The 25,802-nt window shown below is 33.0% G+C and overlaps 4 protein-coding genes across 7 annotated transcripts; 3 read left to right on the top strand and 1 right to left on the bottom strand.

The window, feature by feature from the left end:
- The first annotated feature begins 1,377 nt into the window (after nt 1-1,377).
- LOC113789237 (uncharacterized) lies at nt 1,378-16,500 on the top strand. The gene is made up of 9 exons (XM_027338748.2): nt 1,378-1,681; nt 1,767-7,614; nt 7,687-7,875; nt 7,933-8,407; nt 8,495-10,164; nt 10,367-13,715; nt 13,776-13,907; nt 13,967-14,080; nt 14,147-16,500. Exons 1-9 carry the CDS (start codon nt 1,648-1,650, stop codon nt 15,443-15,445), a joined length of 13,110 nt encoding a protein of 4,369 aa, XP_027194549.2. The 5' UTR covers nt 1,378-1,647; the 3' UTR covers nt 15,446-16,500.
- On the bottom strand, nt 16,411-22,482 carry LOC113789256 (b(0,+)-type amino acid transporter 1-like). 2 transcript variants are annotated; one of them, XM_075820944.1, is made up of 12 exons: nt 22,337-22,482; nt 18,959-19,161; nt 18,661-18,888; nt 18,503-18,604; nt 18,186-18,428; nt 17,893-18,118; nt 17,668-17,836; nt 17,498-17,601; nt 17,329-17,438; nt 17,129-17,271; nt 16,899-17,070; nt 16,411-16,838 (listed from the first exon to the last, which is right to left on the bottom strand). In XM_075820944.1, the coding sequence occupies exons 3-12, from the start codon at nt 18,812-18,814 to the stop codon at nt 16,726-16,728; spliced, it is 1,536 nt and encodes a 511-aa protein (XP_075677059.1). In that variant the 5' UTR covers nt 18,815-18,888; nt 18,959-19,161; nt 22,337-22,482; the 3' UTR covers nt 16,411-16,725. The 2 variants fall into 2 exon arrangements, with proteins under 2 accessions (XP_075677059.1, XP_027194573.2); XM_027338772.2 differs by lacking the exon at nt 18,959-19,161 and having other exon boundaries at nt 22,337-22,477.
- Nucleotides 19,906-21,165, top strand: pasi1 (septate junction component pasiflora 1). Its single transcript, XM_027338773.2, has 3 exons — nt 19,906-20,716; nt 20,780-20,881; nt 20,953-21,165. The coding sequence occupies exons 1-3, from the start codon at nt 20,438-20,440 to the stop codon at nt 21,085-21,087; spliced, it is 516 nt and encodes a 171-aa protein (XP_027194574.1). The 5' UTR covers nt 19,906-20,437; the 3' UTR covers nt 21,088-21,165.
- On the top strand, nt 21,295-25,802 carry Wwox (WW domain-containing oxidoreductase). 3 transcript variants are annotated; one of them, XM_075820960.1, is made up of 15 exons: nt 21,295-21,437; nt 21,495-21,539; nt 21,595-21,720; nt 21,776-22,073; nt 22,148-22,236; nt 22,288-22,512; nt 22,577-22,784; nt 22,848-23,012; nt 24,293-24,415; nt 24,489-24,559; nt 24,616-24,727; nt 24,787-24,908; nt 24,968-25,112; nt 25,192-25,416; nt 25,486-25,802. In XM_075820960.1, exons 1-9 carry the CDS (start codon nt 21,388-21,390, stop codon nt 24,314-24,316), a joined length of 1,230 nt encoding a protein of 409 aa, XP_075677075.1. In that variant the 5' UTR covers nt 21,295-21,387; the 3' UTR covers nt 24,317-24,415; nt 24,489-24,559; nt 24,616-24,727; nt 24,787-24,908; nt 24,968-25,112; nt 25,192-25,416; nt 25,486-25,802. The 3 variants fall into 3 exon arrangements, with proteins under 3 accessions (XP_075677075.1, XP_075677072.1, XP_075677079.1); XM_075820957.1 differs by having other exon boundaries at nt 24,965-25,112; XM_075820964.1 differs by having other exon boundaries at nt 22,848-23,685; nt 24,965-25,112.

The raw sequence follows: 25,802 nt of genomic DNA, 5'->3' as shown, positions 1-25,802 counted from the left end.
ATAAATGAAATTTCAACCCTCCGTTTTGTCAATCGAATTTAGCATCGCAGAATCAAACATAAAATTGGCCATTTTTTTTCTTTTTTTCATTGTCAATTTGTGATTGACAATAATAGTAATAGTAGAGAAAATTGAGAACCAAGAAAAGGTAGAAAAAAAACATCTTTTCAAAAACGACAAAATCGAAAAAAAATTTTGAATACTTTTTCGGACAGACAACATATTAAGAAATTCATCGTTGAATTTGATGTAGTGTAAAGTCAGGTAACCAAAATCATTATCATCATCATCATCATCACTACTTGTTTAGGGTTCAATCAAATTTTTTTTCCAATCTTCTTCGTTCATTCTCCTTTCATCTTTTGTAATAATTGGTTGCAAAAAAAAAGAGAAGGATACACCAGGATTTTTTTTTCTTCTTCTTTCTTTAATATAAATTAAAGAAGTCGATCTGGTTTGATATTATTTTGATGATGATGATGATGATGATAATAATATTGATCATATAACCATTCTAATCGTAAGAATAATATCAATAGACAGAAAGAGAGAATCTAAATAGTATGGGTGGTTGTAGCAGCAGCCATTGATGATGATGATGATGATCACCCAATATAAAAATCGAATTGCCCGTTTTGTGTGTATGTGTCGCCGAAATAATAGTAGTAGAATATACTATCAAAATACGTTAGTAAAAATATTTCTTTAATCATTTTTTTGTTTTCTGTCTTTCTATGTTGGCCATTTTTTTTAACCCGAACAACTGAATGGTAGAACAACAACAACAACAACAAAAAACAACATAGACCAATGGTGAACAACCAACCATATATTTTTTTCTTGTTGTTGTTGTTGTTGTTGTATCCGCAAATAAAACAGAAGACCAGGCGAATTTTGGATAGATTGGGATTGTTGTTAGAAAATAGTGAGAGAAAGAAAGAACTAAAGAGAGAGAGAGAGATGCGCACATTACGGATGCTTTTATATTATTTTTTTTCTGGATAGAATCTTGAATTTTTTTCTCTCCGTTTATGTTTGTTTGATGTGTTTGTCTGTATTTACTCATCATTATTTATTTATTTATTTTCATATAACAATTATTTTCTTATTATTCTTTTTTTTTTATTAGGTCCATTCAAATTTGCATTTTGGAATTTTTTTTGTGGTTGTTTTGTTTCAAATATCCATGAATCAACGATAATATTTGGTTTTTGTCGTTTCAAAATTGAAGAAGTTTTTCAAAAAGAAAAACCATCTGCTACAATCAAATAATAATAATCATCATTTTTTTGAAAACTATTAAATGACACGTTGACAAACTACCAAGCATTCATTAATTATTACATTTCTTCTATATTTTTTTTTAAATCGATAATTCATAATTCGAATTTTAATTCGAAAAAAATAATAGATTTACTCACAAAAATCATATATCGAAATGAATGATGAATTAATTTTTTCAAGTGCTCCATTATAAGCTTTTATTTCCATTCTTCAGTACAAAAAAAAACAAACTAACAAACCGGATATTAATTTAGAATTAAAAAATTTTTCGTAACACGTTACGCTTTGTGTTTTGTGTTTATTCGATTGACCAACAACGATTGTTGGTCAATTTTTTTTTCTAACCAACCATAAATATCCATAATGGCCGACTATCAACTTCTTGGTGATACTTTTGGTAAGTGAATCTTATGACACTTGAAAAAAAACAAACTATATTCTTATCTGTTGATTGATTATGAATTATAAAATTTCATTTACAGGTTATCACCCTGGTTATGCTGCTGCAAATGCGGTTCAGAATCCAAGTCAACCACCAGGTCCTGGACAGCCACCAACTGGATTAGGTTTATTACCTCCTGGTAGTGTTGGACCAGTTCCAGGTCAACCACCATACCATTCATTACAACCTGGATCTCAGCCCAGACCTGGATATCCACAAACGAGTGATCCATTATCAATGTCAAACAAGCTACATCAAAGTTATCCTGGTTATGGTTCAGCACCAACGCCTGCATCGATTAGTTCGCAGTATTCACAAAGTTATATGCCACCACCACCACATGGAGCGATGGATTCTTATCCAGGTTTATCAATGAGTCAGGCTTCACATCTGGCAGCTTCAAGTGGTCACCATTCGTATGGTCCACCTCCTCCACATCAAGCGGCTATGATGGCAGCCCAATATACCGGTCAAAGATTACATTCACCTAGTTCGTTACATACGGCGGCGAGTGCTCGTCATCCGACAATGCCTTCACAATATTCACCTTACGCTTCATCATTACCAAATTCTTCTAGTTATCACGGTGGCAGTACGAGTGAATTGTGGTCGTCATCTGGTCAAACTCCAATGTCATCGCATTTACAGCAATCTCCCTTTACTAATTTTCAAAGTTCTTCACAGACAACGCCCGGAGCGACGAGCAACTCTGCACAGACCTCATCCACATTAAATTCATTGCATTCAAATAGTTCGAGAACATCACAATTCGCTACTGGAAGTGATTACGGTTCATCCAGTGCGAGCAACCCTTACTTCCCAAATCACATGTCAAATGATCCATCATCAGCATATTCTACTAGTTATGGAGCTGGATCTGGTGCTTCCGGCTCTCAATCTCAGCAGCCACCACCATCATCTAGTTCTCGAAGTTCAAATTCATCCAGAAGCCAACATCAGCAATATGGTAGCCAACTAGCTTCATACAACAACAGTTCGGCTACATCAACTCAACAATCGAACCAACCATCTATAACTAATCCGGGTTCAGCATCATCAGCCGCATCAGTTAGAGATTCAGCTGCTTCGAGGTTCTCACACTATTCGTCATATGCTCCAAGTATATCAGCATACGATCCATCAAGTCAAGCTCGATTATCACCTTATTCTACGCCACCAACTAGTAGTAGTACGTCACAGACCCCAAATAGTCCACAATTTCGTTCGACCAGTGGTGGCTATCAAACCGGATCAGCATCGATGAATAGTCCACGGCGAACGACTACCACATCACCGGCCGGATCACCAATGCCACCAACATCTCATACACCTGGTCCATCATCGGTGGGGTCAAATTCAACTCAAAGTTCGAATCAAGGTTCTTCGGCATTTTCAACAAATCCTTCTAGCTCGAGCCATCATTTACCGAATTCGGTTGGTTCATCAAGCACTGGAACACCATCCAGTCTTCAGCAACTCGAACAAATGGTCATGCCTCATTTAGTTTCCGGAACCAGTAGCAATACTTCAACGACGACGTCAAAATCGACAAACAGTTCTTCAAATAATTCAAACACTTTCTATTCGTCGAATGCAAATTCATCACCAATTTCGCCATCTCAGTCACAATCTCAAAGTAAATTGTTTCCCCATTATTCTTCATCATCATCGACACCAAGCTCGCAATTTCCTTATCATCATTATTCACAGCCAACTCCAACACAACCAGGTGCAGGAAGTTGGCCACCGGCCGCATCAGTTAGTCCTATGACAGCTTCAAATACTCATTCATTAAAATCAGGTGGACCGAGTGCTATGCGGCAACCGCCATTAGTTCACAGTGCTCAACATTTATCATCATCATCATCCACATCGAATAAGTCACACTCGACGAGTGCTAATGATGGCAGTTTAATTACGTCACCATATTCATCATATAACAATTCAACATCGACCAATAAAGGATCCAATGATCTATCGGCCGAGAACAATGAATATTCGCAATCAACATATAATTCATCATCATCAAATTCACATTCATCATCATCATCATCGATACCCCATTCCATAACTCAAAGTAATTACATGAATAGTCCTTTACCACCACCACCATCTTCGTATGATTCAATGTCCAGTCAACAATCAAAACAATCGTCTTTAAAAAATGAAACATCATCAATGTATGATCATAATAAAAATTCTCGTTCAGTGCTTGATCCAATGTCAGGGGATCAATCACAAATCTCGAATTCCTACCATTCAATGATGCAACCTTCACCATATGGCAGCCATTCAATGCCACCATATCCTAATCATTCTCGCTATGATCAACCACCGCCGCCGCATTCATTGCAGTCAAATCAATATGGTATCTCATCAGAGCTTTCCAATTCTTCATACAATACAGCAGATCATGATTCAACGATGCTTTATGATCCGTACAATATTGATAATGGTCTTGGTATGCCACCACATCAAACCATGTCCGAATATCGAGAATCGCAAGCCAATTTGCAACAATCTGGCGGGGTTCCATCAGAATATCCACCAACCGATCCATATGCTGCCAATTTTGATGATTATGAAACAACCAGTAAAAGAAAGGGAAAAGGTCGACCTAAAAAAGATAATGCTGCTCCAAAAAAGGAACGTAAACCACGACAACCTAGATCTCAAACAACACGAGGTCGTGGTCGCGGTCGAGGTAATAAAGCTATGATGGATCATATACCATTACCAGGGATGATGTCTCACGAATACGCTGGATCACCGGTCAATTATGGTGGGCCACCACTTATGCCGCAACCATTAGGTCCTGGTCCTAGTGTGAATGATTCAGTCGACATGTATGGTTCCAACAATATGGACATGTACAGTGCACATTCATCAGTTTTAAGCTCTTCTGCATCCAAGTTGCCTTCCTCAAATTCAATATTACCTGTTACGCCGCCAACAGTCAACTCATCAGTATTACCACATCAGCATCCACCACCACCGAATTCTGAATTAATATCTTCGCCATATGGTTCTAAACCTGTGTCTATGCCAGCAGTTCCATCATTGCCTGCAATAAATCAAAGCAATAGTCATCACATGACTGCACCACCATCATCATCAAATGCCGTGAATAGTCGATCACCTATTCCATCAGTGTTATCAACAACCTTACCACAACCGTCATTACATCCACTACCACCACTTCCTCCAGCGATATCTAATAATCGAACGAATTATGATTCTATTCCAATGACAGATAATTCATCGTCATATAATTATGTTAATGATGAGCCTAAGGTTCCTAATGTTTCAAGTGATCAACAACCTTCTGATAGGAATTCTTCACCAATTATTTGTGATAATAAAGATTTGGTGAGCAATAATAATAATAACAACGTCAATACCCTTGAACAAACTACTACGACAACAAAATCGATAGCTCCAAATCCTTATGAGGATTCTAATTTTCTAATCGATTCTGGAACTTCGAAATCTGATATGGACAAAGACAATAACATCAATCAATCTTCAGAACAAACTAGCCAATTAGCTTCTGTTCCAGTCACACCTTCATCACTGCCTTCAGTTCCTTTAGATTCGATAGATCATAATGATATTGAAAAACAAACACCTCTTCCGCCACCATTGCCACCTATATCGATTCCTATGAATTTTAATTTGTCCAAATCATCGCCATCGATTGAAAGTAGTTATAATTCAACAATGTTACCATCGACCGTTCCATCATCATCATCATCTTCGGCAACATTATATCCGTCTAATTTCGAAACTGTTACAAAAGAACATGAAACTATAGCCACAACAAATGATCAACTTTTATCGACAAACAATTTCGATCCTAATTATCCAACAATGAATAATGCCAAAACTATTCCACCTATTTCGAATCAGGTTGATCTTGACAGTACTATAAATAGTTTCACTGATGAAACAAGTATGCCGCTTGGTAGCTATACTTCATTAACACCGCTTCCTGAAAAACATAAAAAGAAAAGAAAGCCTAAGAAAAAAGAAGTAACTGACGATACGACAATGGATACATTTACATTTGACAACGAAAATGTCGATGACAAATCACAAAAAACAAAAATTAAAAAGAAAAGATCTAAAAAAATTAAATCTGAACAATCGATTGATGAAAATACATTGGTTTCGACAGATCTAGATGAAAAGACTCAATTGTCAACATCTAATTTTGATATGAATAGTTCAGTTACCGATAGTGAAGTCAAGCCGCCAAAACGAATACGTCCAAAGAAAAAGAAATCGCCCAAAATTGAAGAGAAATCCGATGTTAATACAACGGAAAACGAATCATTTGTTTTGACTGATGTCAATGGTGGTGAATCAACCAATGGTGAGCTGACACAAACAGTAAATGCTGAAGAAGAAGCAATTAAAAAGCCCAAAGTCAAAAATAGGGCACCAAAAAGAAAGCTGCCTAAATTAGCATTGAAATTTAAACTCAGCAAAAAACGTCGACGAGGATTCGGATCACCAGACAATTCTGATATAGAAAAGACACCTCCACCTTCACCCGATCCTGAAGATGAATCAGCTCTCAATAAGAGACGATCAGCTCGTAACACAAAACGACAACGATATAATGATGATATTGATTTGGATTTATCGGATGAAGATTTTATGCAAAAATCTAATGATCAAAGTCAGGTGATGAATGTACAACTCACTGAAGACACAATGGTTGTGGAAAAAATATTGTCTAGTCGTATGGCCAAACGTGAACTAGAATTTGAACCAGGTGACGAGAATTACGGCGAAAACAAAGAACCAGTGTTTGTAGATGTGGAAGAATTTTATGTCAAATATAAAAATCTTTCATATTTGCATTGTGATTGGAAGACCGAAGAAGAATTGGAAAAAGGTGACCGTCGTATCAATCTGAAACTTCGTCGATATAAACAAAAGAAAGATATAAATGTTTTTGACTTTCTTGACGAAGAACCATTCAATCCTGATTATGTTGAAGTTGATCGAATCTTAGATGTCAACGAAATCGAAGAAATCATAGAAGAAGAAATTAATGTTCCCATAGAGGAAACTAATGATGAACAAAAAGATGAACAGAAACCTGAATTAAGTGTTGATGAAGAAAAGATGGATGTCGAAGAAAAACCTACGGAATCAGATATCAAAAGTGATGATAATAATGAAAATGTCAAAAAAGATTTATCGATCGATGAAGAAAAATTAAATTCAGAAGTTGTGAATGATGAAATCAAATCAAATGATGAATTGGTTAAAAACAACAACGAAATCGACAATAAAGAATCTGTTTCAAATGTTGAAGTTGATAAAATGGAAACTAGCGAAATCGAATCTAAACCTGATGAAATTGAATCTAAATCTGATGAAATCGAATCTAAATCTGATGAAATCGAATCTAAATCTGATGAAATTGAATCAAAACCTGATGAAATCGAATCTAAACCTAATGAAATCGAATCTAAACCTGATGAAATCAAAGAATCACCTGAATCGCCAGAAGAAAAATCCGAGACAATTAATTCAAATGTAGAAGAAAAGAAATTGATTGACGAACCGAAAAAAGAACAAAAACAAATCGTAAAGAAAACTAGAATTGTTCGCCACTTTTTGGTCAAGTGGAGAGGATTGTCGTATGAAGAAAGCACCTGGGAATTGGAAGACGATATTGATGATCGATCGAAAATTGAACAATTCTGGAAATTCCGTGAACCACCACCAAAAAGTGAGTGGAAAATCAAAAAGAAACCTAAAGCCACTGAATGGCAGAAACGAGAACAATCGCTAGTTTATAAAAATGGTAACACTCTTCGTGAATATCAATTAGAAGGTGTCAATTGGCTAAGTTTTTGTTGGCACAATGGGTATGTTGAATTTTTGAAATTTTGATTTTAATTAACAATAATCAATATATAATCGATCACAATGCATTATAGGCAAAACTGTATTTTAGCTGATGAAATGGGTCTTGGTAAAACCATTCAATCAATTACATTCATCCAGGAAATGATTAGCTATGGAATTCCATATCCTTATTTGGTGATTGCACCATTATCAACGATTGGAAATTGGCAAAGAGAATTTGAAACATGGACAGATTTGAATGTTATCACTTATCATGGAAGGTATGAATATAATTTTTAGAGAATTCAATTCAATTTCTAATTATTATTACTTGATAGTTCTCCAAGCCGTAACATGCTTCAGGATTATGAAATGTATTACAAAAATGAAAAAAATGAACGCATACCTAACGTGTACAAATTTCAAGTAATGATCACCACATTCGAAGTAATATTGGCAGATTGCCTTGAACTTAGTAAGATTAAATGGGTTGCTTGCATCATTGATGAAGCCCACCGGCTTAAAAATCGCAATTGTAAATTGCTTGAAGGATTACGCATGTTGCAAATCGATCAACGTGTTCTCTTGACTGGTACACCATTGCAAAACAATGTCGAAGAATTGTTCAGTCTTCTTCATTTTCTCGAACCATCGCAATTTACTTCGAATGAAAATTTTATGGCTGAATTTGGTGATCTTAAGACGGAAGCTCAGGTAGACAAACTAAAGGCTATACTTAAACCGATGATGCTTCGTAGATTGAAAGAAGATGTAGAAAAATCTCTGGCACCCAAAGAAGAAACAATCATTGAGGTATGTATCTATTTTAAAATCTCTTGATATATTCGTTTTATCCATTTTGACTAATTTTTTCAATTTTTTTCATTTGTAAATTTTTAGGTTGAATTGACAAACGTACAGAAAAAATACTATCGCGCCATCTTAGAGCGTAATTTTCAATTTCTAAGCAAAGGTGGCACCTATGCTAATATCCCTAATCTGATGAATACGGTGATGGAATTGCGAAAATGTTGCATCCATCCGTTTTTGATTAACGGTGCTGAAGAACAGATATTACAAGAATTTCGTAGTACACATAGTGATGCATCAACATTGAATGCTATTATTCAAGCATCTGGTAAATTGGTTCTTATCGATAAACTGCTTCCTCGACTAAAAGAAAATGGTCATCGTGTTTTGATTTTCTCACAAATGGTTCGTTGTTTGGATATTCTCGAAGATTATCTTTGTCAAAAACGTTATCCATTTGAACGAATCGATGGAAGAGTCCGTGGTAATTTACGTCAAGCTGCCATTGATCGATTTAGCAAACCAGATTCCGACCGATTCGTTTTTCTTTTATGTACTAGAGCTGGTGGTTTGGGCATTAACTTGACAGCAGCTGATACTGTTATTATTTTCGATTCGGATTGGAATCCTCAAAATGATCTCCAGGCACAAGCTCGTTGTCATCGTATTGGCCAGAAAAAATCGGTTAAAGTTTATAGATTGATTTGTCGAAACACTTATGAACGCGAAATGTTTGATCGCGCTAGCCTAAAACTGGGCCTTGACAAAGCTGTATTGCAATCAATCAATGCTCAGAAAAATCTGACTCCCGAAAATCAATTGACCAAAAAAGAGATTGAAGATCTTCTGCGAAAAGGTGCTTACGGTGCTTTGATGGAAGACGATGCAGCTGGCGACAAATTCTGTGAAGAAGATATTGACATGATATTGCAACGTAGAACAACTAAAATTGTCATTGAAAGCGAAGGAAAGGGGTCTACTTTCTCTAAAGCTTCTTTTGCTACTTCTGATAATCGAACCGACATCGAAATCGACGATCCGAATTTCTGGGAAAAATGGGCTAAAAAAGCAAATTTTGATGTTGATGAATTGAAGACCCGAAATGAATTAATTGTTCAAGAACCTCGAAAAAGAACGCAAACTAAACGGTTTGGTGCTGATGATGCTGTGCTCGATATTTCCGAACTGGACACTTCGACCGATGAAGAAGAAGCTATATCAGCTAGGACCCGTGGAAGTCGCAACCGAACACCTAGTACTGGAAAAAAGAAGCGCAGAAGTCGTTTCTATGATCCTGAACATGACGAAGATTATGCCCAAGAAATTGGATTTGGATGGACAAGATCAGAATTTTTCAAAGTAGAAAAAGGTCTACTCACATTCGGCTGGGGAAGATGGGATGAATGTGCTATGTTAGCGAAATTCAAACGAAATTTATCACAAGTAGATGTTGAAGACATTTCTCGAGTGATATTGTTATTTTCGCTCCAAAATTATAAAGGTGATGAAAAGGTTAAATCATTTATTTTGGATCTTATTACCCCACCATCGGAAAAAAGTGAATCGTCAGATTCAAATACAAAACCATCGTCAGAAAACGAAGAATGCCAAAGTCGACGATCAAAAAAGAACAAAGGAATTATTAAACCGATTTGTGAAGAATTAGAAACTTTGGATTGGGCTAAAAGTGAAAAATATAATCCAGACATCCAAATGATGGATGAAACATATCGAAAACATTTGTTACGGCATGCTAATAAGTAAGTAATTTTTATTTATTATTGTTTAACAACAATCCGATTTGAAACAGGATGAATTTTTGCCATGCTAATACTGAGGCATTTTCATGGGCCCATGAGTACAATCATTTCTCATTTTTTGCTGATTATTCTTTATTTTCTCAACCTTATCAATAATTACGATTCCAATTATTTAACTTTTCATTCTCATTATTTTTTCCAGAATTCTTTTGCGTGTACGATTGTTGGCTTACATCAAAAGTGAAATCATTGGCGATCTTCATGAAAAAGTATTCAGCAGTCTTCATGTTAAAGATATACCGCTTCCATATTGTCAGCCTGATTGTGATCCACCTGCACCATGGTGGAACGAAGAAGCTGATAAATCGTTGATTATTGGCGTTTATAAACATGGTTATGATCGTTACAATTTGATGCGACAAGATCCTGCTTTGTGTTTTTTGATACTTTGTGGTCCACCTGATGGCGCCGCTTTATTAGCGGAAATTACATCTGAAGATGATGTAGTAAAAATGGATGATGATGATGAACCGGATACTCCAGCTACTCCTGCTACACCGGCTCAAGAACCTAAAGATGAAAAAAGTGATAAAATTAGAGAAGGCGATGATGTAAAAGAAAAAGATTCCAAAGAACCTCAACAAACTCAACAACAACAATCGCAGCAACAGCAGTCAGAACAAAATTATTTACCGTTTCCAACTACATCTGAAATGAATAATCGTCTTCGTCGATTAGTTACTTGTTACCAACGAAGTTTTAAGAAAGAAGAAGCTCGAATCGCTCAAAAGGCTCGACATATGCAACGTTTAGAAAGATTGGAAAAGTTTGAAGCTGCCATTAGGGAACGTGAAAACAAAAAACGTGAACAAGCTCAAAAGAAATGGTCTAGGAGAGAAGAATCAGATTTCTATCGGGTTGTATCTTCTTTCGGTATCGAATATAATAAAAAGACTGACACGTTTGATTGGACTCGATTCCGCATGTATGCCAAATTGGAAAAGAAATTAGATGAAACTTTGACCGAATACTTTAAAGCTTTTTACGCCATGTGTAAGAAAGTGGTTGGTCGACGATTGACAGAAGATGAAGAAAATTTGCCGATCAGTGTTGATCCCATTACTGAAGAACGAGCTAATCGATGTTTGGCTAGAATCGAACTTTTGAATAAAGTTCGAGATGAAATTCTCAATCATCCAGAATTGAATGAACGACTCAAACTTTTCCAACCACAATTAGATCTTCCCGAATGGTGGATCTGTGGCAAACACGATAAAGATTTATTAATTGGTGCAGCCAAATATGGTCTTAATCGGTTAGACTATAATCTAATGAATGATACCGAACTTTCATTCATAGAAATTGTTAGAAATTTTGAAGCACAAACAGCAGCCGAAGAAAAAGTTGTAAATGAAAAAGCTGGATTCGAGGTCGAAATACGATCCATTCTAAATAATATGATTGATCAAATTTCAAAAGAATTTGAAGACCCGGAAACATCTATGGTTGATGTAGATTTGGAAGGAAATGAATCGAAAGAAATGAAGCATTTAACATCAGAATCTGATATATCTTCAACATATATTCGTCCTCAATTGAAATGGCCCCGAGATCGTGTATTGCAAATACGATTAGAAAATGTTTGTTTAGCTGTTGAAAAGAATGAATGGCCAACATTCAGAGGTATTGCTAATGTGATGCCTCATTCATGCAATACCCCAAATATGACAACGGCTGATAGCTCGCCTCGACCAAGTACACCATGTAGTCTGTCAAGTGCTAGCCAGGAGCCAACACCACATCCAACACCTGATCATACACCTCGTCATGAAACACAATCTCCATTCACTCCAAGTGAATATTTTTATCAACCCAATACTGCACAATCAGGACAGATCATTAGTAATTTGGATGATTCGAACAAAAAACGAAGACGTCGTCGAAGACGTTTTGAAATGGATAATGAAAAAACTAAATTGCATAGCTTGCTCAATGCAAATTTGGATCAATCTCATAATCAATCATCATCGAATATCAATAATAACAAAATGAATCAAAACGTTGTAACATCCAGTTCAAATGTTTCACCTGTACAAAATAATCCGAATTCTTTTGCCTCTGCATTGTTTAAAAACACCAAAACAACTAATTCTTTATTGAACAACATACCATCTCAATTCTTGACACCATTACTCAATAACTTGCCATTCAATATTCGTTCAACTCTTCGTGAAGAATTATTGAATGATGAAAAAGCTGCATCTATCCTATTTGGACCATCATTCCAATCTACTTTAGCAGCAGCAGTAGCTAATGTTTCGAAAGTACAAGCCGCCAAATCGGCTATTGCCAACACTGCTGTGATTCCTGGATCTGAAACAACTACAACATCGAAAGGAGGATTGGTTTCATCCGGACCTCCACCTGCACATCAAAGTTCTTCAAGAAATGCTCTCTCGTTGGGATCGTTGGATTTAACATCAAAATTTAAATCCGCAACGAGTGCAGTTTTAGAAAAAACAAATGCACCATCAAGTCGTTCGAATATACCAGTTCCACATCCAGCTCATAAACATTTTCAAAAGAATCCTAATGAAAAAGCAGATGTTCTCGATTTAAGTTCCGTTCCATGTAAAAGTGGACCTAGCAATAACAGATCCAGCTCGATGGCTAATCTGCTAAGCCAAACATTGAAGAAATCAAATTTTCCGGAGACATCAACACCAATTTCAAATCCTAGCCTACCCGTTAGTAGTGGCAAAAGGAGAGTAAAGACTGGCAGTAGAATTGATGCCTTGGCTTTGAATTTGCAAGCCAAAAAAATGATGGAAGAAGTAAAACATGTGGACAATCATGTGGGATCTAACTCAAATTCTACATTGTCCGGTAAATTTCCAACACCACCACAACAACAGCAGTCGATGTCCGTATCTACTGCTGTCACTTCCTCTGTCCATACACCATCAACTAGTAGTTTATCTCGGAATTTGTTCAATGAGAAAGACTTGTTGGCTGCATTCACCAGTTTATCATCTCAACAACAACAACAACATGATAAACGTCAAACTAATACATTATTTGATGAATTATCGAAATCTCCTTTGTTTCATTCTGTTAAGAAAAATAATTTGGCAAATCTGACTCAGCAAACCTCATCCGCAACATCTTCAAGTTCTTCAACCATCGCCAACACTATGGGAGCGAAAAAACCTTTGGCAGCTAGTGATGTCAGTAAAGCATATTACAACATGATGGAATCATTCAAATTGTTGAGCAAACAACCTCAACCATCAAAGCAAATGCCATCACCATCATCATCTGGAGGCGATAAAAATCCTTTGCTTGATCCCAAAGCTAATATGATGAAACAAAATCTTAAAGCTCTTCTGGAAGAAAATCCTGATCTTTTATCACAAAGTTCTACATTCCTTTCGATTTTCAACAATCCACTGTTTGCTCAAAGTTTGTCGCAGGGATCTAATCAATCTGCATCTAGTTCTGGTGCCACTGTGACCTCACAATCACAATTACTTCCACCACCTATTCCGAACGTAAGTATTACTATAATAAAATGAAGAATAAATATTTAACACTTGTAAAATTATTTCTAGATCGATGACAAAGCAAAGAATACAAGGTCCAGTAAACGTACTCGATCTCAATTTGAAGCTCAATCATCACCATCAAATAATGGCGGAGAGGAATTATTGGCAAAACGATCATTGTTGAATGTTCCTGGCATGGTATGTCTTTCAATCATAATTATTATTTTTAACATAAAATTTTTGTCTTTATTTTTTAGTCATCATTAATCGATCCAAAGAAATATCTTTCATCGTTATTGGAAAAAAATAATGCTGATTTAAAAAATCTTATGAAAGATAAATCCACTACTCAAACATCATTCAAAACACCTGTAAATATTTTTTATTTGCCCTATGTTTGTTTATTTATCTTATATTAATTAATTGTATTTTATTAGTCCATATCACCCAGTAGTTCATCTTCGATTCGTACTCGTACAAGTGACAAACGTGCTTCACAGACGCCTAGTTCTTCAGCTTCAACTAGAACTAGTAATTCTAATTTTTCCAACATGAATGCATCAAATCTTTTGAATAATCTCTCGTTGGCCGCTGCTGCCGGAACTTCAAGCAAACAACAGCAGCAAGCAGCTTCTTCACTTTTAGCCAACACATATGCTAATGCATTGAATGCAACTGGAAAGTCCAATCCGAATTTTTCAAATTTTGCCAATTTAGGCTTCAACAATAATATGCTATCTGGACTTCCATCAATGAAAATGTTTTTGGATGCTGCCGCAGCCGCCGCTGCAGCAGTTTCTAAAGCATCGTCCACGACAAATACGACGAGCACAAATAGCACAGCTACATGCACTACTCCAGCATCTACAACTACGAACACAACGCCATCATTATCTTCATTCGCTAATCTTTTCGGCATTAATAATCCGTTGTTCAATTTTTCAAATTTTTCAAATCTGGCCAATCTTAATCAATCGACTAATAAGAGAGATGGACCGCCAAGTAATGTTGATTTTGCATCTCTTGCAAACAGTTTGGCATCTTCTGCTGGCACTAATTTAAATGCAGGTGTAAACGAAGACAAAATGAAATCATCAAGTAGTAAAAATTCGTCAAATTCTGGCAGCAGTAACAAAGGTAACAAAAATCCTCTTAATTCGACTGCAACCAACATGCTAGGTTCATCTGGCTTACCTTCGTCATCTTTACCTTTTCTGTATTCAAATCCAAATTTCCCAATGCCTTCGCTGTATCCATTAAATTTTGGTCTCACATCTCCTTTTCTCAATAATACCAATTTGATGAATGGTTTGGCAAATTTTTCCAATGTATTCACATCAACAACAAGCACACCGACATCGAGTTCTAATGTAAATCAAAAGAGCAAACTCTCTTCATCTTCAACGAATAAAGGCAACAGTAAATCAATGAAATCGTCAAGCTCTTCTTCAGCATTAGCAAATAGTCTATTGACAAGTTCAGCTGGTCATCATTCTACTGGCGCAGCAGCGGCGGCTGTCACCAGGGAATCTGATGATGAAAGTCTGAAATCATTGATGGCTAATGAGGACGATGAAGATCAAAATGGTGAATTCGAAGGAGATACACCAGAAAAAGATACAGCTAGAACCAGAAACACTGGTAGACGAAATCGATCGGCAAGACAATCTTCATCCACTACAACGGTATCCAAAGATTATAAAAGTAATCGTAAATCAGCTGCTACCTCAAAATGAACCATATTGCACCACATCAACATATTTGATTTGACTGAATTGATCTTGATTCTTATTTATTGAGACAAAAAAAAAATTATATTACTGCAAATTTTTAAAACATCAAATTCAATTGTGATATTTTCGGCATGAATCAATTTTATTAACTCATACCTTTTTTCATACACATAGTTGAGATTGACTATATTACACATTTATTATTAAAAATAGCGAGATTTGTTTTGTGATATCTGCTGAGCCAATTCTGACAAAATACGAAAAAAACAAAAAAAAGACGATTGTATTAAAAAAAATTATAAAGATCCTGACAAGATCTTATTTGACTGGAAATGTTTCATACACACATTGAACCCTATTCACAATTCTACAACACCCACCCTAATTAAGCATAAATTTGCACCTTTTAAAAAAAAGTATCATCATCATTTTGCATATTCAATTCATCATATCGATTTGTATAAATAAAAAAAAAAACTTTTCACCTTTACATGGCAACCCAACATATTATCATCATCATCATCTCGTTTTCAGTAACAAAGATTCAACATATTCTATTATCTGGCCATGAAAAAATTTGTAGTATTTCAATTCGTGTTATTATTTTTTTTTCTTTTTGTAAATATAATTCAATTTAATACACATTGATTTGATGATCCAATCAATCTATTTCAAGTCACAAGATTCCTTATAAACAAACAAAAAAAAACACTTGATACAAATGAATAAACAAAGCAACTGCAGAAAAAAATGCAAACATTATCACTTTCATAAATATTATTGAATTTATTAAATAATAATAATTATTATTATGAAGCAATCAGTTTCTTGAAATCAGAGCATTTTTTTTTAATTGTAAAAATGAAATTTTTTCTACAAACAAAAAATTTTCATTGCAAACGAAATCCAATAATAGAATTCAAATACACATTTCTTTCACACATTTTTATCAATTTTGATCATTGTCATTATTATTATTATTATTATTTTTTATTATTTTCATTGATTGCGATAAATTATTGATTATAATTAAAATTTATACGATAAAATTTGTTTTTCATTTTTTTTCTCTTTGTCTGAATGAATGCAAAATAAAACTCATCATTATACTTAACGAACAATATTGATTCGAAAAAAAATAAATTAATCTGTTCGATAGTGAGAAAATAAAATATAATGGGAAGTAAATGCTTTTTGGCTCGTCTTTTAGATAATGGACAACAGCGATATTTTTGTTTTGTTTGAAAAATAATTGATCATCTTATGTTGTGATAATTGCGTAGTCATTCTTCTTGTTGATTTGATTCTTGTAATTCTTCTTCTTCGGGTGAACTTTCTGGAACATATTCACATGGAACAGCTTTGAAAATTAGCTGAGTAGTCCATGTTATGATATCTGAAAACATATTTAAAAAATTGTAATATTGATTTGGTAATAATAAAATTTTTCACTTACTAAGTAAACGATGACATTTGATTTTATATTTAACAAATGGAACATAAACTAACAGTCCTGAAACGATATATAGCGTTGCATATAGATATTCTATTTGTGGATTTTCTATGATTGGCCCAATTACTAAATAAATCGATATCAGGAAAACAATTATTGGCAATGATAAGTGCACCTGTATATATGTTGCAAAAAATAAATGATAACCAATCCATTTATAAAATATCGAATACCTTATACGGACGAAATTTATCTTTGTATGGAGATTTATAACGAAGAATGATTAAAGCTAACATAGTTGCACCATAAAATAACCAAGCTGTAAAGCTGAAAAAATCTATTAAACTCTCAATATTGCTAGGCAGGATCAAAAGAACTTAGAATAAAATGAATAAATTAGTAATCAAACATTGAATTCTTATCATTAACTTACTAGAAAGAAATGCGTTGAAAACCAAAGCTGGTGATGGAGTGTATCGTTTCATATCGATATATGATAGGACATCAATTAAATGTCCTTCACGTGCCGCTGCAAATGCTAGTCTAATTAATGATTAAAGAAAATTGATAAAAAAATTATTTATTTTTTTGGACACGAATACCTTCCACTAGTAAAACAAGAACCATTTCCGGCACCAAATGAAGATAGCGCTACCGAAATCGGTATAATGATTGCTGCAAATCCGAGAATCTGATTTCCCCATGTCTTTTGGGATTTTTTTTGGACAAAAATGGATTAATTTAATTCAATTGAATCAGAAAAAATACATACCACCGCAACTGCATCCGACATCAGGATTTCCTCAGTACTCATAACACTCATGTAAGATATGTTAACTAACACATAACATAAGGTTACAATAGGTATTCCACAAATGATTGCCAATGGTAAATTGCGGTATGGATTGATTAATTCTTCAGTAACATAATTGAGGTTATTCCTATTGAAACAAATAAATGTGACTTATGAAATTTTTTCATTATAATAAAAACAAACCATCCATCATATGCCCAAAGTCCGCTGTAAAATGCGGTAGCAATGTCTGAAATAGCAAATTTTGAGCCTTCAAAACCTTTGGAAATGTATTCAGTATGCCCTTGGAATATATGCACGATTCCACCGCAAATAATGATAATGATAGCTAATAATTTGGCAGCAGTGAATATATTCTGAGTGCTTGTGGCCAAATTAACGCTATAACAATTTACATATGTTATGGTCACTATGTATATTAAAGAATTATTGCCAATAACATTAGATAGATTCATCATTTGTATTATTTAGCATACCAATAAAAAATATTGCTATCAATTTGATAGCAAAGTTATTTGGCTGACATTCTAGAAAAAAAGGCTGAACAATATATTCGCTAAGGGTCAAACAAATGATTGACAACATGGCTGGTTTCAAAACAAACACTGATATCCAAGAGAACAAAAATGCTAATAGACCACCGAACGATTCGAGAATGTATGAATATTCAGCACCGGATTTTGTGATTAATGTTCCAAGTTCGGCATAACAAAGAGCTCCTGAAAAAATTTAAATTTTTCAGAAATGATTTCTGTTTGACAATTTTTTTACTATTCAATGAATAATAATTTACCAAGCAAAGAAATTAGACCAGAACCAATCCATACGATTAGACTCATTCCAACTGAACCTGATCGTTCAAGTACTCCTTTCGGTGATACAAATATACCGCTTCCTATGTTTTTTGTAATCGGTTAAAACAATTAATGAATTATTTTTATGATAAATTACCAATCATGGTGCCCACAATAAGAGCTGTTCCACTAATAAATCCAACACGACGTTTAAGGCCAACAATCGATACATCTCCTTCCGAAAAATTTCTAGCATTGCTAAGAAATGGGCCAAAATGATTATTGTTGTTGTTTTTTACCGTTTTATTCATATCATCTGCGATTTTAATTTTATCTTTGTTCGATGTCGCAGCATGAGCATGACCGAGATCTCCATTTGAAGCCACTACATATAATTTAAAAAATAAAAATAAACGATTACCGAACTGAAAACTATAACCGTTGTATGTATTTACGGTTATTTCTTATTGTTGTAAAGAATTTCGTCGCAATTTAATGAATGAAAAAAGTATGAATCAGATTTTTTTCAAGACAATTCGAATTTGCCAAATCTGACCGGATTCAATAATTTATTTGTTTTGATTTTTTTTTTACTGTTTAATATGATAGATTTATCGTTGTATGAAAAACCGTGCGCAAGAACGAAATATTCAACGTGCTTTGAATCGAATGGAATGAAATAAAATTATTCAATGTAAACCATTGTGATGATGTTGATTATAATCTACACCGTAAGTAGTAATCATTATCACTATCGTCGTCATCATCGTTATAGTTTTTTTTCTGGGCTCATTTTAGAATAGCAGCAGCTCATGAAACTAAAAAAATATCTTTACCAATTTATTTTCTAACGGAATATTCTCATGCGCAAATTTCATTTCATAGTTTTTGTTTTGTTGTTTAAGTTGGTTAGTTGGTAAAGCACATGAACATAAAATCCATATTACCGACCAGATATAATCACAAAGAATCACGACATAGACATAAACATTGCCTTGATCGCATAATCTATTTTTTGATTTTTACTTTTTTTCCATTAATTATTTTTTTTTACAGATTCTTGTAGAATCTGTAAAAAATCTTTTCGTCATATTTATATGTCTTAAATTCGTTAAATAAAAGAGAAATTGGTGCAGATTTCATAGGTTGATTGAATTACTAGAATTCAAGCATTACAAGTTCTTTGTGTGTGTGTATTTACCACAATGAAAATGACACGCCAATATCATTTTGAAATAAAAGAATTTTTTTAAAAAAATAAAATTACAACGTATTTTGTTTTGTTACTTTATTTGTATAAAATATCTGTTGTTTTTTTTGAATTGAATATTTTAAATTAAGTATTACGTGATCATCATCATCACGGAATTATTCATATGTTTTTTGTTGTAGCCGATTATCAAAGGTTAGCGCGTAAAAATGTTTCTTAATACCATAGATTCGATGAAAAATAAATGAAATGAAATTGCATTGAAATATGCCTCGCCTTTATTTAGTCATCTTTTTTTTTGGTTGAATTTTTTTTTGCCCCATTCTTCACAAATGATAATAAATATAGAGGCATCTATACGGAAACTTGTTCTCTTTCGATTCGTGTGGTGAAACTCATATTTCTATTATTATTGTGCTACCATGGTAGCGAGCGCGCGAGGCCATTACACGACAACAACAACAAAGTATACAAACGGCATACAATACCCTCTTCTAAACTTTTATGCCAAATGTCAAAAGTATCTGATTAGGAAATGTGATATCGTTTCGTAGATAGAATCATGATTATCAATGTTACGATTATTTCATCATACTGATTATAGCTATTCCAAAAAAATTTTCGACATTACTTAATCTGAATTTTGATTGTTTTTTTATATTTTGCAATATTTTGCTTTATTTTTGATCAAACATTAATTTGTCGATTGAATCAACCAATAATAATGTTAAAACGGTGTTGGGCACCTTGTTTTACACTTAATTCAGGCTATCTTGCGCTTGAAAAAGGATCCAAATTGATTGCCTATTATACGGCAACATTACATATCGTATTCTTATTCTATGGCATCTATTTATTAATGGGAGGCCAATCTGATGCATTCTTTTCACCATTCTTTGAATTTAGCCGTAAAGATACGAATATTTTGGCATTCCTATTTATTGCATATTGCATTTTCTATCTAATATTCTGTTCGATCGGATTGATTCATGCCATTCATACGGTAATTTGTTCATTAATATGTAAAGAAAAACAAAACTAATTTTTTTTATTTCAAATTTATTAGGAAACACGTTTCTTCTTTCTTCCATGGCTTTATTTTTCTTTATTCGAGATTCTATTTTTATCATCATTTGGCTCATTTCTACTTTATCGCTATTATCATAATGTAATTATATAAAATATATGAACTTATTTGTTGACTAACTGCATTATGTTTTCTTTTTTTATTAAAAACAGGAATGGTCATTATTTGCATTCATCATTATATGGGCCATAGTTGGCTATCATTCCTATTTATATACCATTATCCTGTCATTTTATTATTATATTAAAAAACTTCAGGAACCTAATTTCATTGAAATATACAATTAAAAGAAAATCATATAATCATGATCAAATCATCTAATATTTTGATTTCATTATTACCTCTAATCATTTTGGCGCCATTTTTCTTTATTTTTATAAAAATATGTCTTATTTATATCATTTTTACATACTGATTATTTTTATACATTATGATCATATACAATGACAATTGTCAATTTAAATTCTTGAATAAATTCTTTTAAAAAAACAAAATACCCGGTCAAACCATTTTGGGTAGATATAGAATCCAAAAACAGTAAATGTTTTGTTTGGAATTTGGATTGCAAAACAGAATTTTCTTCAATCATGAATTCATTACTCCCAGATACTGACAGTGAAGATGAATTACCACAAGGGTAGATATTTTTTAAATAGTTTAAGGATGATGATTTTTAAATAGAACTTTTAATTAGGTGGGAACAAAAAGTTTCGCTCACCAATCGTATTTACTACCTAAAGTAAGATTTAATTTGGCTTTAAAATTTTTTGTAATTTAAACACCATTCTGTTTAGCACTAAAACAAAAACTACACAATGGAACCATCCGATTAGTGGCAAACGAAAAGCAGTGAGTGGAAAACTGCCAGAAGGTTGGCAACGAAAATTCGATGATGATGGAAATCATGTTCTCTATTATAAGTAAATTCAATTCAATATAATTGATAAATTTTATAATTAAATTTCGAAAAAAAAGTATTAACAGTGATCAATCAACTTATACTGATCCTCGATTAGGATCGGCATTCGAGGTTAAGGATAATCGAGGCATTCCGGCTATGTTGAGAAATAAAGAATTAGGACCCAATAGTACTACCGAAGATGTTTTGGAAAATGTCGATCTTAATGGAAAAATTGCTATTGTAACTGGTGCTAATTGTGGTATTGGTTTTGAAACAGCTAAATCTTTAGCGTTACATGGTGCACATGTAATAATGGCCTGTCGCGATTCATCAAAAGCGCATCAAGCTATCGATAAAATTCGCTCATTCAAAGTAAGTATTGTTTATTAATTTACTTAATTTTCTAGTTTGATAATTTGAATTAATTTTTTTCTTCTTATGAATAGGAAGAAGCTAAACTGACTTTTCTCAAATGTGATCTAGCTAGCCTATCAAGTGTCAAGCAATGCTGCGATTTATTTTTGAAAATGAATCTGTATGTATCAAAAATGAATTCATTAGCATAGATATAACTATTTATATTTAGGAAATTAAATATTCTTATATTGAATGCAGCAGTTAATGCATTGCCTTACCTTTTGACTGAGGATGGTTTTGAAACAACATTCCAGGTTAATCATCTTGGACATTTTTACATGGTTCGATTGTTGGAGAAAAAATTGATTGAATCATCCACAAGGATTGTCTTTGTTTCATCTGAAAGTCATCGATTTAGTACGTTAAATAAAGAAAATATTGACCAAGATTGGAGGCAAGAAAGTTTTTTTTCGATATTTTTCACAATTAGACTAATATAATTTTCTTGTTCTTGACAGTCCGTCAAATTTCATCTCTTTCATGGCATATAATGATTCAAAATTATGCAATATTTTGACCACTCAGTATTTAAATAGACGTTTAGGAAAACAAAATGTGACAGTTTTGAGTTGCCATCCAGGAAATCTGGTCAACACATATCTTCAACGATATTGGTGGCCGTTACGTTTATTATATTTTTTGGTCAGTCCTTTTACTAAATCTGCAGTAAGTTGTAAGATTAGATTAAATTTAATCTATAATTTTAAATGAATCTTTTTGAATTCAAAGAACCAAGGAGCTGCTACGGTAGTATTCTGTTCGGTTACTGATGAAATCAGCGATATTGGTGGCTTATATTTCAATAATTGCCAAGAATGTGAACCATCGTTAAAAGCTCAAGATTTGGAATTAGCTGATTTATTAGCAGATAAAAGCAATCGAATGATTGAATCTGTAATGATGAATTTTTAAACCAAATGAAAGTATCGATAGTACACTATCGATAGTAATAAATTTTTCTTCTGCACTCCAACAATTACACACAGAAAAATGGCAGTAGTGCTTTTTTCATTTGGTAGTGCACACTAATGAAAAAAACACTGCCAGCTGGTAGTTTACACTGCTTGTTCGTAGCTTTTTTTTAACTGGTAGCACACTACTATCAAAAAATCATAGCAATTGGTAGTAAACTATACGAATTGGTAGTGTCGTACCATTTGAATATATTGAAATACCATGTCATTTGGCAGTATAGTCTACTAATTGATATTACACTATCATCAAAATGCCATAACAATTGGCAGTATAGTATACGAACTGATAGTGTATTACAAACACTATCAATTCGAATAGCATTCTCGTACACTACTGATTATAATTTAAGAATTAGATTGTTTTTTGTATTTGATAAAAAAAATTAAGAATTATCAATTGAATTTTAATAATAATAATTATCATTTGTATATAAGGATTAAGACACATTATAGCTTTCAAGATTTAAAAAATATTAATTATAAAAATTGTCATTATGCATCTTTTTGATTATTCTGATGAATATCCTGATGAAGATCGAAAATGAAAAGATAATACAATTAAAATTGACAGCATAATTCAGTAACTGAAAATGGTAATCGTAGTTTTTTTATCCATTCCCTTTCATTGATTGTTGGGATTGAATCATTGATATCTAACGATTCATTAATTTGATTTTTTTACTCTGTCTTGGAATTCAAAATATTTTTCATTATGTTGTCTATCGATTCAAGAGGATTGATCAATTCATAAAGTTGAAAAGATCAGGAATTTTAATATAAAAATAATCAAATTTTTCATTTTTACCAATGATAAATCAATGGAAATTATAATGCTTTCTTTTTTCAAAAAATTCTTAAGGCCAACAAATGATCGATTGCGCATAGGCAAATGGCTAAAATTTTCCCCCAACAAGTGGTATCCCCCTATTTTCTATACTTTTCCTTCATTCGATCAATACAGTCTATCACATCAGTAAACCACTGCTTGAATTTTTTTTGGCATGGTTTTTATCAGTCCAATTTCGAACGTTCGAATTTCATCATCGTCCATGCCTTTTCATCATGACTTGCAAATTACAATTTTAATCGATTTAAAAAATTTTTAAAATTTAATCATTGATTTTTGTTTGGTCCAAAATCTTGAGACAAACTATTTTTTTAGTTTAAGATTATCTTTGTTCATGCTTTTATCTTTTTCAGATCAAAAATTGGCCACCAAATTGATGGAAAAACCTTTGAACGAGCGATGATGCAATCATCATTCATTTTATCATGGAAAATTGGCGATTGATTTAGCTTAAGATTGATTGACCCAAAACTATGGTAAGAACTTTAATTTGACTTTATTGATGATAATCAATGTTTCTATTCCTCTTTGAATGCAATCGATATTAAGATTGATCGGTTTCAATCGTTACTGATATATACGCATTATGAAAACTTAGAATAATTACAACTAATTTTTCGGTAATTCTCCATCATTTGTTTAGACTTGGCTTAATTATTTTTTATGTATATTCTAGGATGTGATCATTTGCCCGTTGAACAAGACAAAATTCAAAAAGAAAATTGAGGTTTGATTTCGATATCAATACTTGCATTGGATTCCATCCATGAAACGGAACCAGAATGCTCGTGAGTTTTATTTTCATTTATTAAACACGATTTCTAATTCCCAATTCAAATCCAAATAGCGCTATTTATTTTGATGGTATTTTATGATGAATTGAAAATTTTGGTTTATGAAGATAAGTTAGAATTTATTGGTTTGGCTATCAGTTTGTAATTCAGTTTTTGCTGATTTTTCATATTTTTGGTAATTGGTATTCTCTATCATTCAATTAAACTTAGCTAAATTATTTTTTATTTCAGAAGTATCGATATTACAATTTGGTTCTGTTGATCGACAAAGTTCAGAATAAATTTTCCCCAATTATCCTGAAAATGACAAGAGATTTTTTGTTTTATCGTGGGAAATTGTCGATTGATTTTGCTTTAGATTGATTGACCCTAAACTATGGTAAGAATTTTGATTTGACTTTGTTGATGATAATCAATGTTTCAATATCTATTCCTCTTTGAATGCAATCGATATTAAGATTGATCGGTCTCAATCTTTATTTCAAATTGTGATGGTCCAGTAAAAAGTTTAAGGAAACTGATATCTACGCCTTATGAAATCTTAGAATTATTACAACTAATTTTTTGGTAATTCATTTTTTTTACTTGGCTAAATTATTTTTTATTTCAAAAGAATGAGTATTCAAGGTAATTTGGTCGTTAGTTTGTTTTTTGATAAATTCAATCTGTAACGAAAAAATTAGGTATGTATCTTTTCTTAAACTTGGACTTTAATGAATGATGACAACTAATTCTTGGTTATTTTTTTACAGATAAAAGCTTATATTGAAATTAAATCATTGGTTTTATGGTTCATCCGACTGAAATCTAATTGGTGTTGGTCGATGATATAACTATGAATTCATATTTCCTCACCTTGGTCGCGAAAGTCCAATCACCTTTGACGCATACAAACGAATCGGATTGAAATAAATTCGTTAATTTAGCTTTTGAACCATCAATTTTGTAATTGAACTACCGACCAATCAAAATGAAATGATTATCAATATTTATTTAATCAATTGATTGTAATTAACCATTTTATTTTAATATATTAATGAAAATTCTATAAATAAATATGATAAAAGTA

This window comes from Dermatophagoides pteronyssinus, unplaced genomic scaffold, assembly GCF_027571235.1.
Source record: "Dermatophagoides pteronyssinus isolate colony J.1.1.1.1 unplaced genomic scaffold, Derpt_VIB-CSIC_2022.12 sq0001, whole genome shotgun sequence".
Classification (NCBI taxonomy): Eukaryota; Metazoa; Arthropoda; class Arachnida; order Sarcoptiformes; family Pyroglyphidae; genus Dermatophagoides; species Dermatophagoides pteronyssinus.
The sequence above is the reverse complement of the archived record's forward strand: the minus strand, read 5'-3'. Positions and strand labels throughout refer to the sequence as shown.

Coding starts and splice junctions, on each gene's coding strand:
- LOC113789237 (XM_027338748.2), top strand. CDS start 1,648: ATGGCCGACTATCAACTTCTTGGTGATACTTTTG. Junction 7,876..7,932: donor GTTATCACTTATCATGGAAG/GTATGAATATAA, acceptor ATTACTTGATAG/TTCTCCAAGCCGTAACATGC. Junction 10,165..10,366: donor TTGTTACGGCATGCTAATAA/GTAAGTAATTTT, acceptor TATTTTTTCCAG/AATTCTTTTGCGTGTACGAT.
- pasi1 (XM_027338773.2), top strand. CDS start 20,438: ATGTTAAAACGGTGTTGGGCACCTTGTTTTACACTTAATTCAGGCTAT. Junction 20,717..20,779: donor TGATTCATGCCATTCATACG/GTAATTTGTTCA, acceptor CAAATTTATTAG/GAAACACGTTTCTTCTTTCT. Junction 20,882..20,952: donor TTTATCGCTATTATCATAAT/GTAATTATATAA, acceptor TATTAAAAACAG/GAATGGTCATTATTTGCATT.
- Wwox (XM_075820960.1), top strand. CDS start 21,388: ATGAATTCATTACTCCCAGATACTGACAGTGAAGATGAATTACCACAA. Junction 22,513..22,576: donor AATATTGACCAAGATTGGAG/GCAAGAAAGTTT, acceptor TGTTCTTGACAG/TCCGTCAAATTTCATCTCTT. Junction 22,785..22,847: donor GTCCTTTTACTAAATCTGCA/GTAAGTTGTAAG, acceptor TTGAATTCAAAG/AACCAAGGAGCTGCTACGGT.
- LOC113789256 (XM_027338772.2), bottom strand. CDS start 22,367: ATGTTGTTTCAAAACCATCCTCAGTCAAAAG. Junction 17,439..17,497: donor TCTTGTTTTACTAGTGGAAG/GTATTCGTGTCC, acceptor ATCATTAATTAG/ACTAGCATTTGCAGCGGCAC. Junction 16,839..16,898: donor CAAATGTCATCGTTTACTTA/GTAAGTGAAAAA, acceptor ATATGTTTTCAG/ATATCATAACATGGACTACT.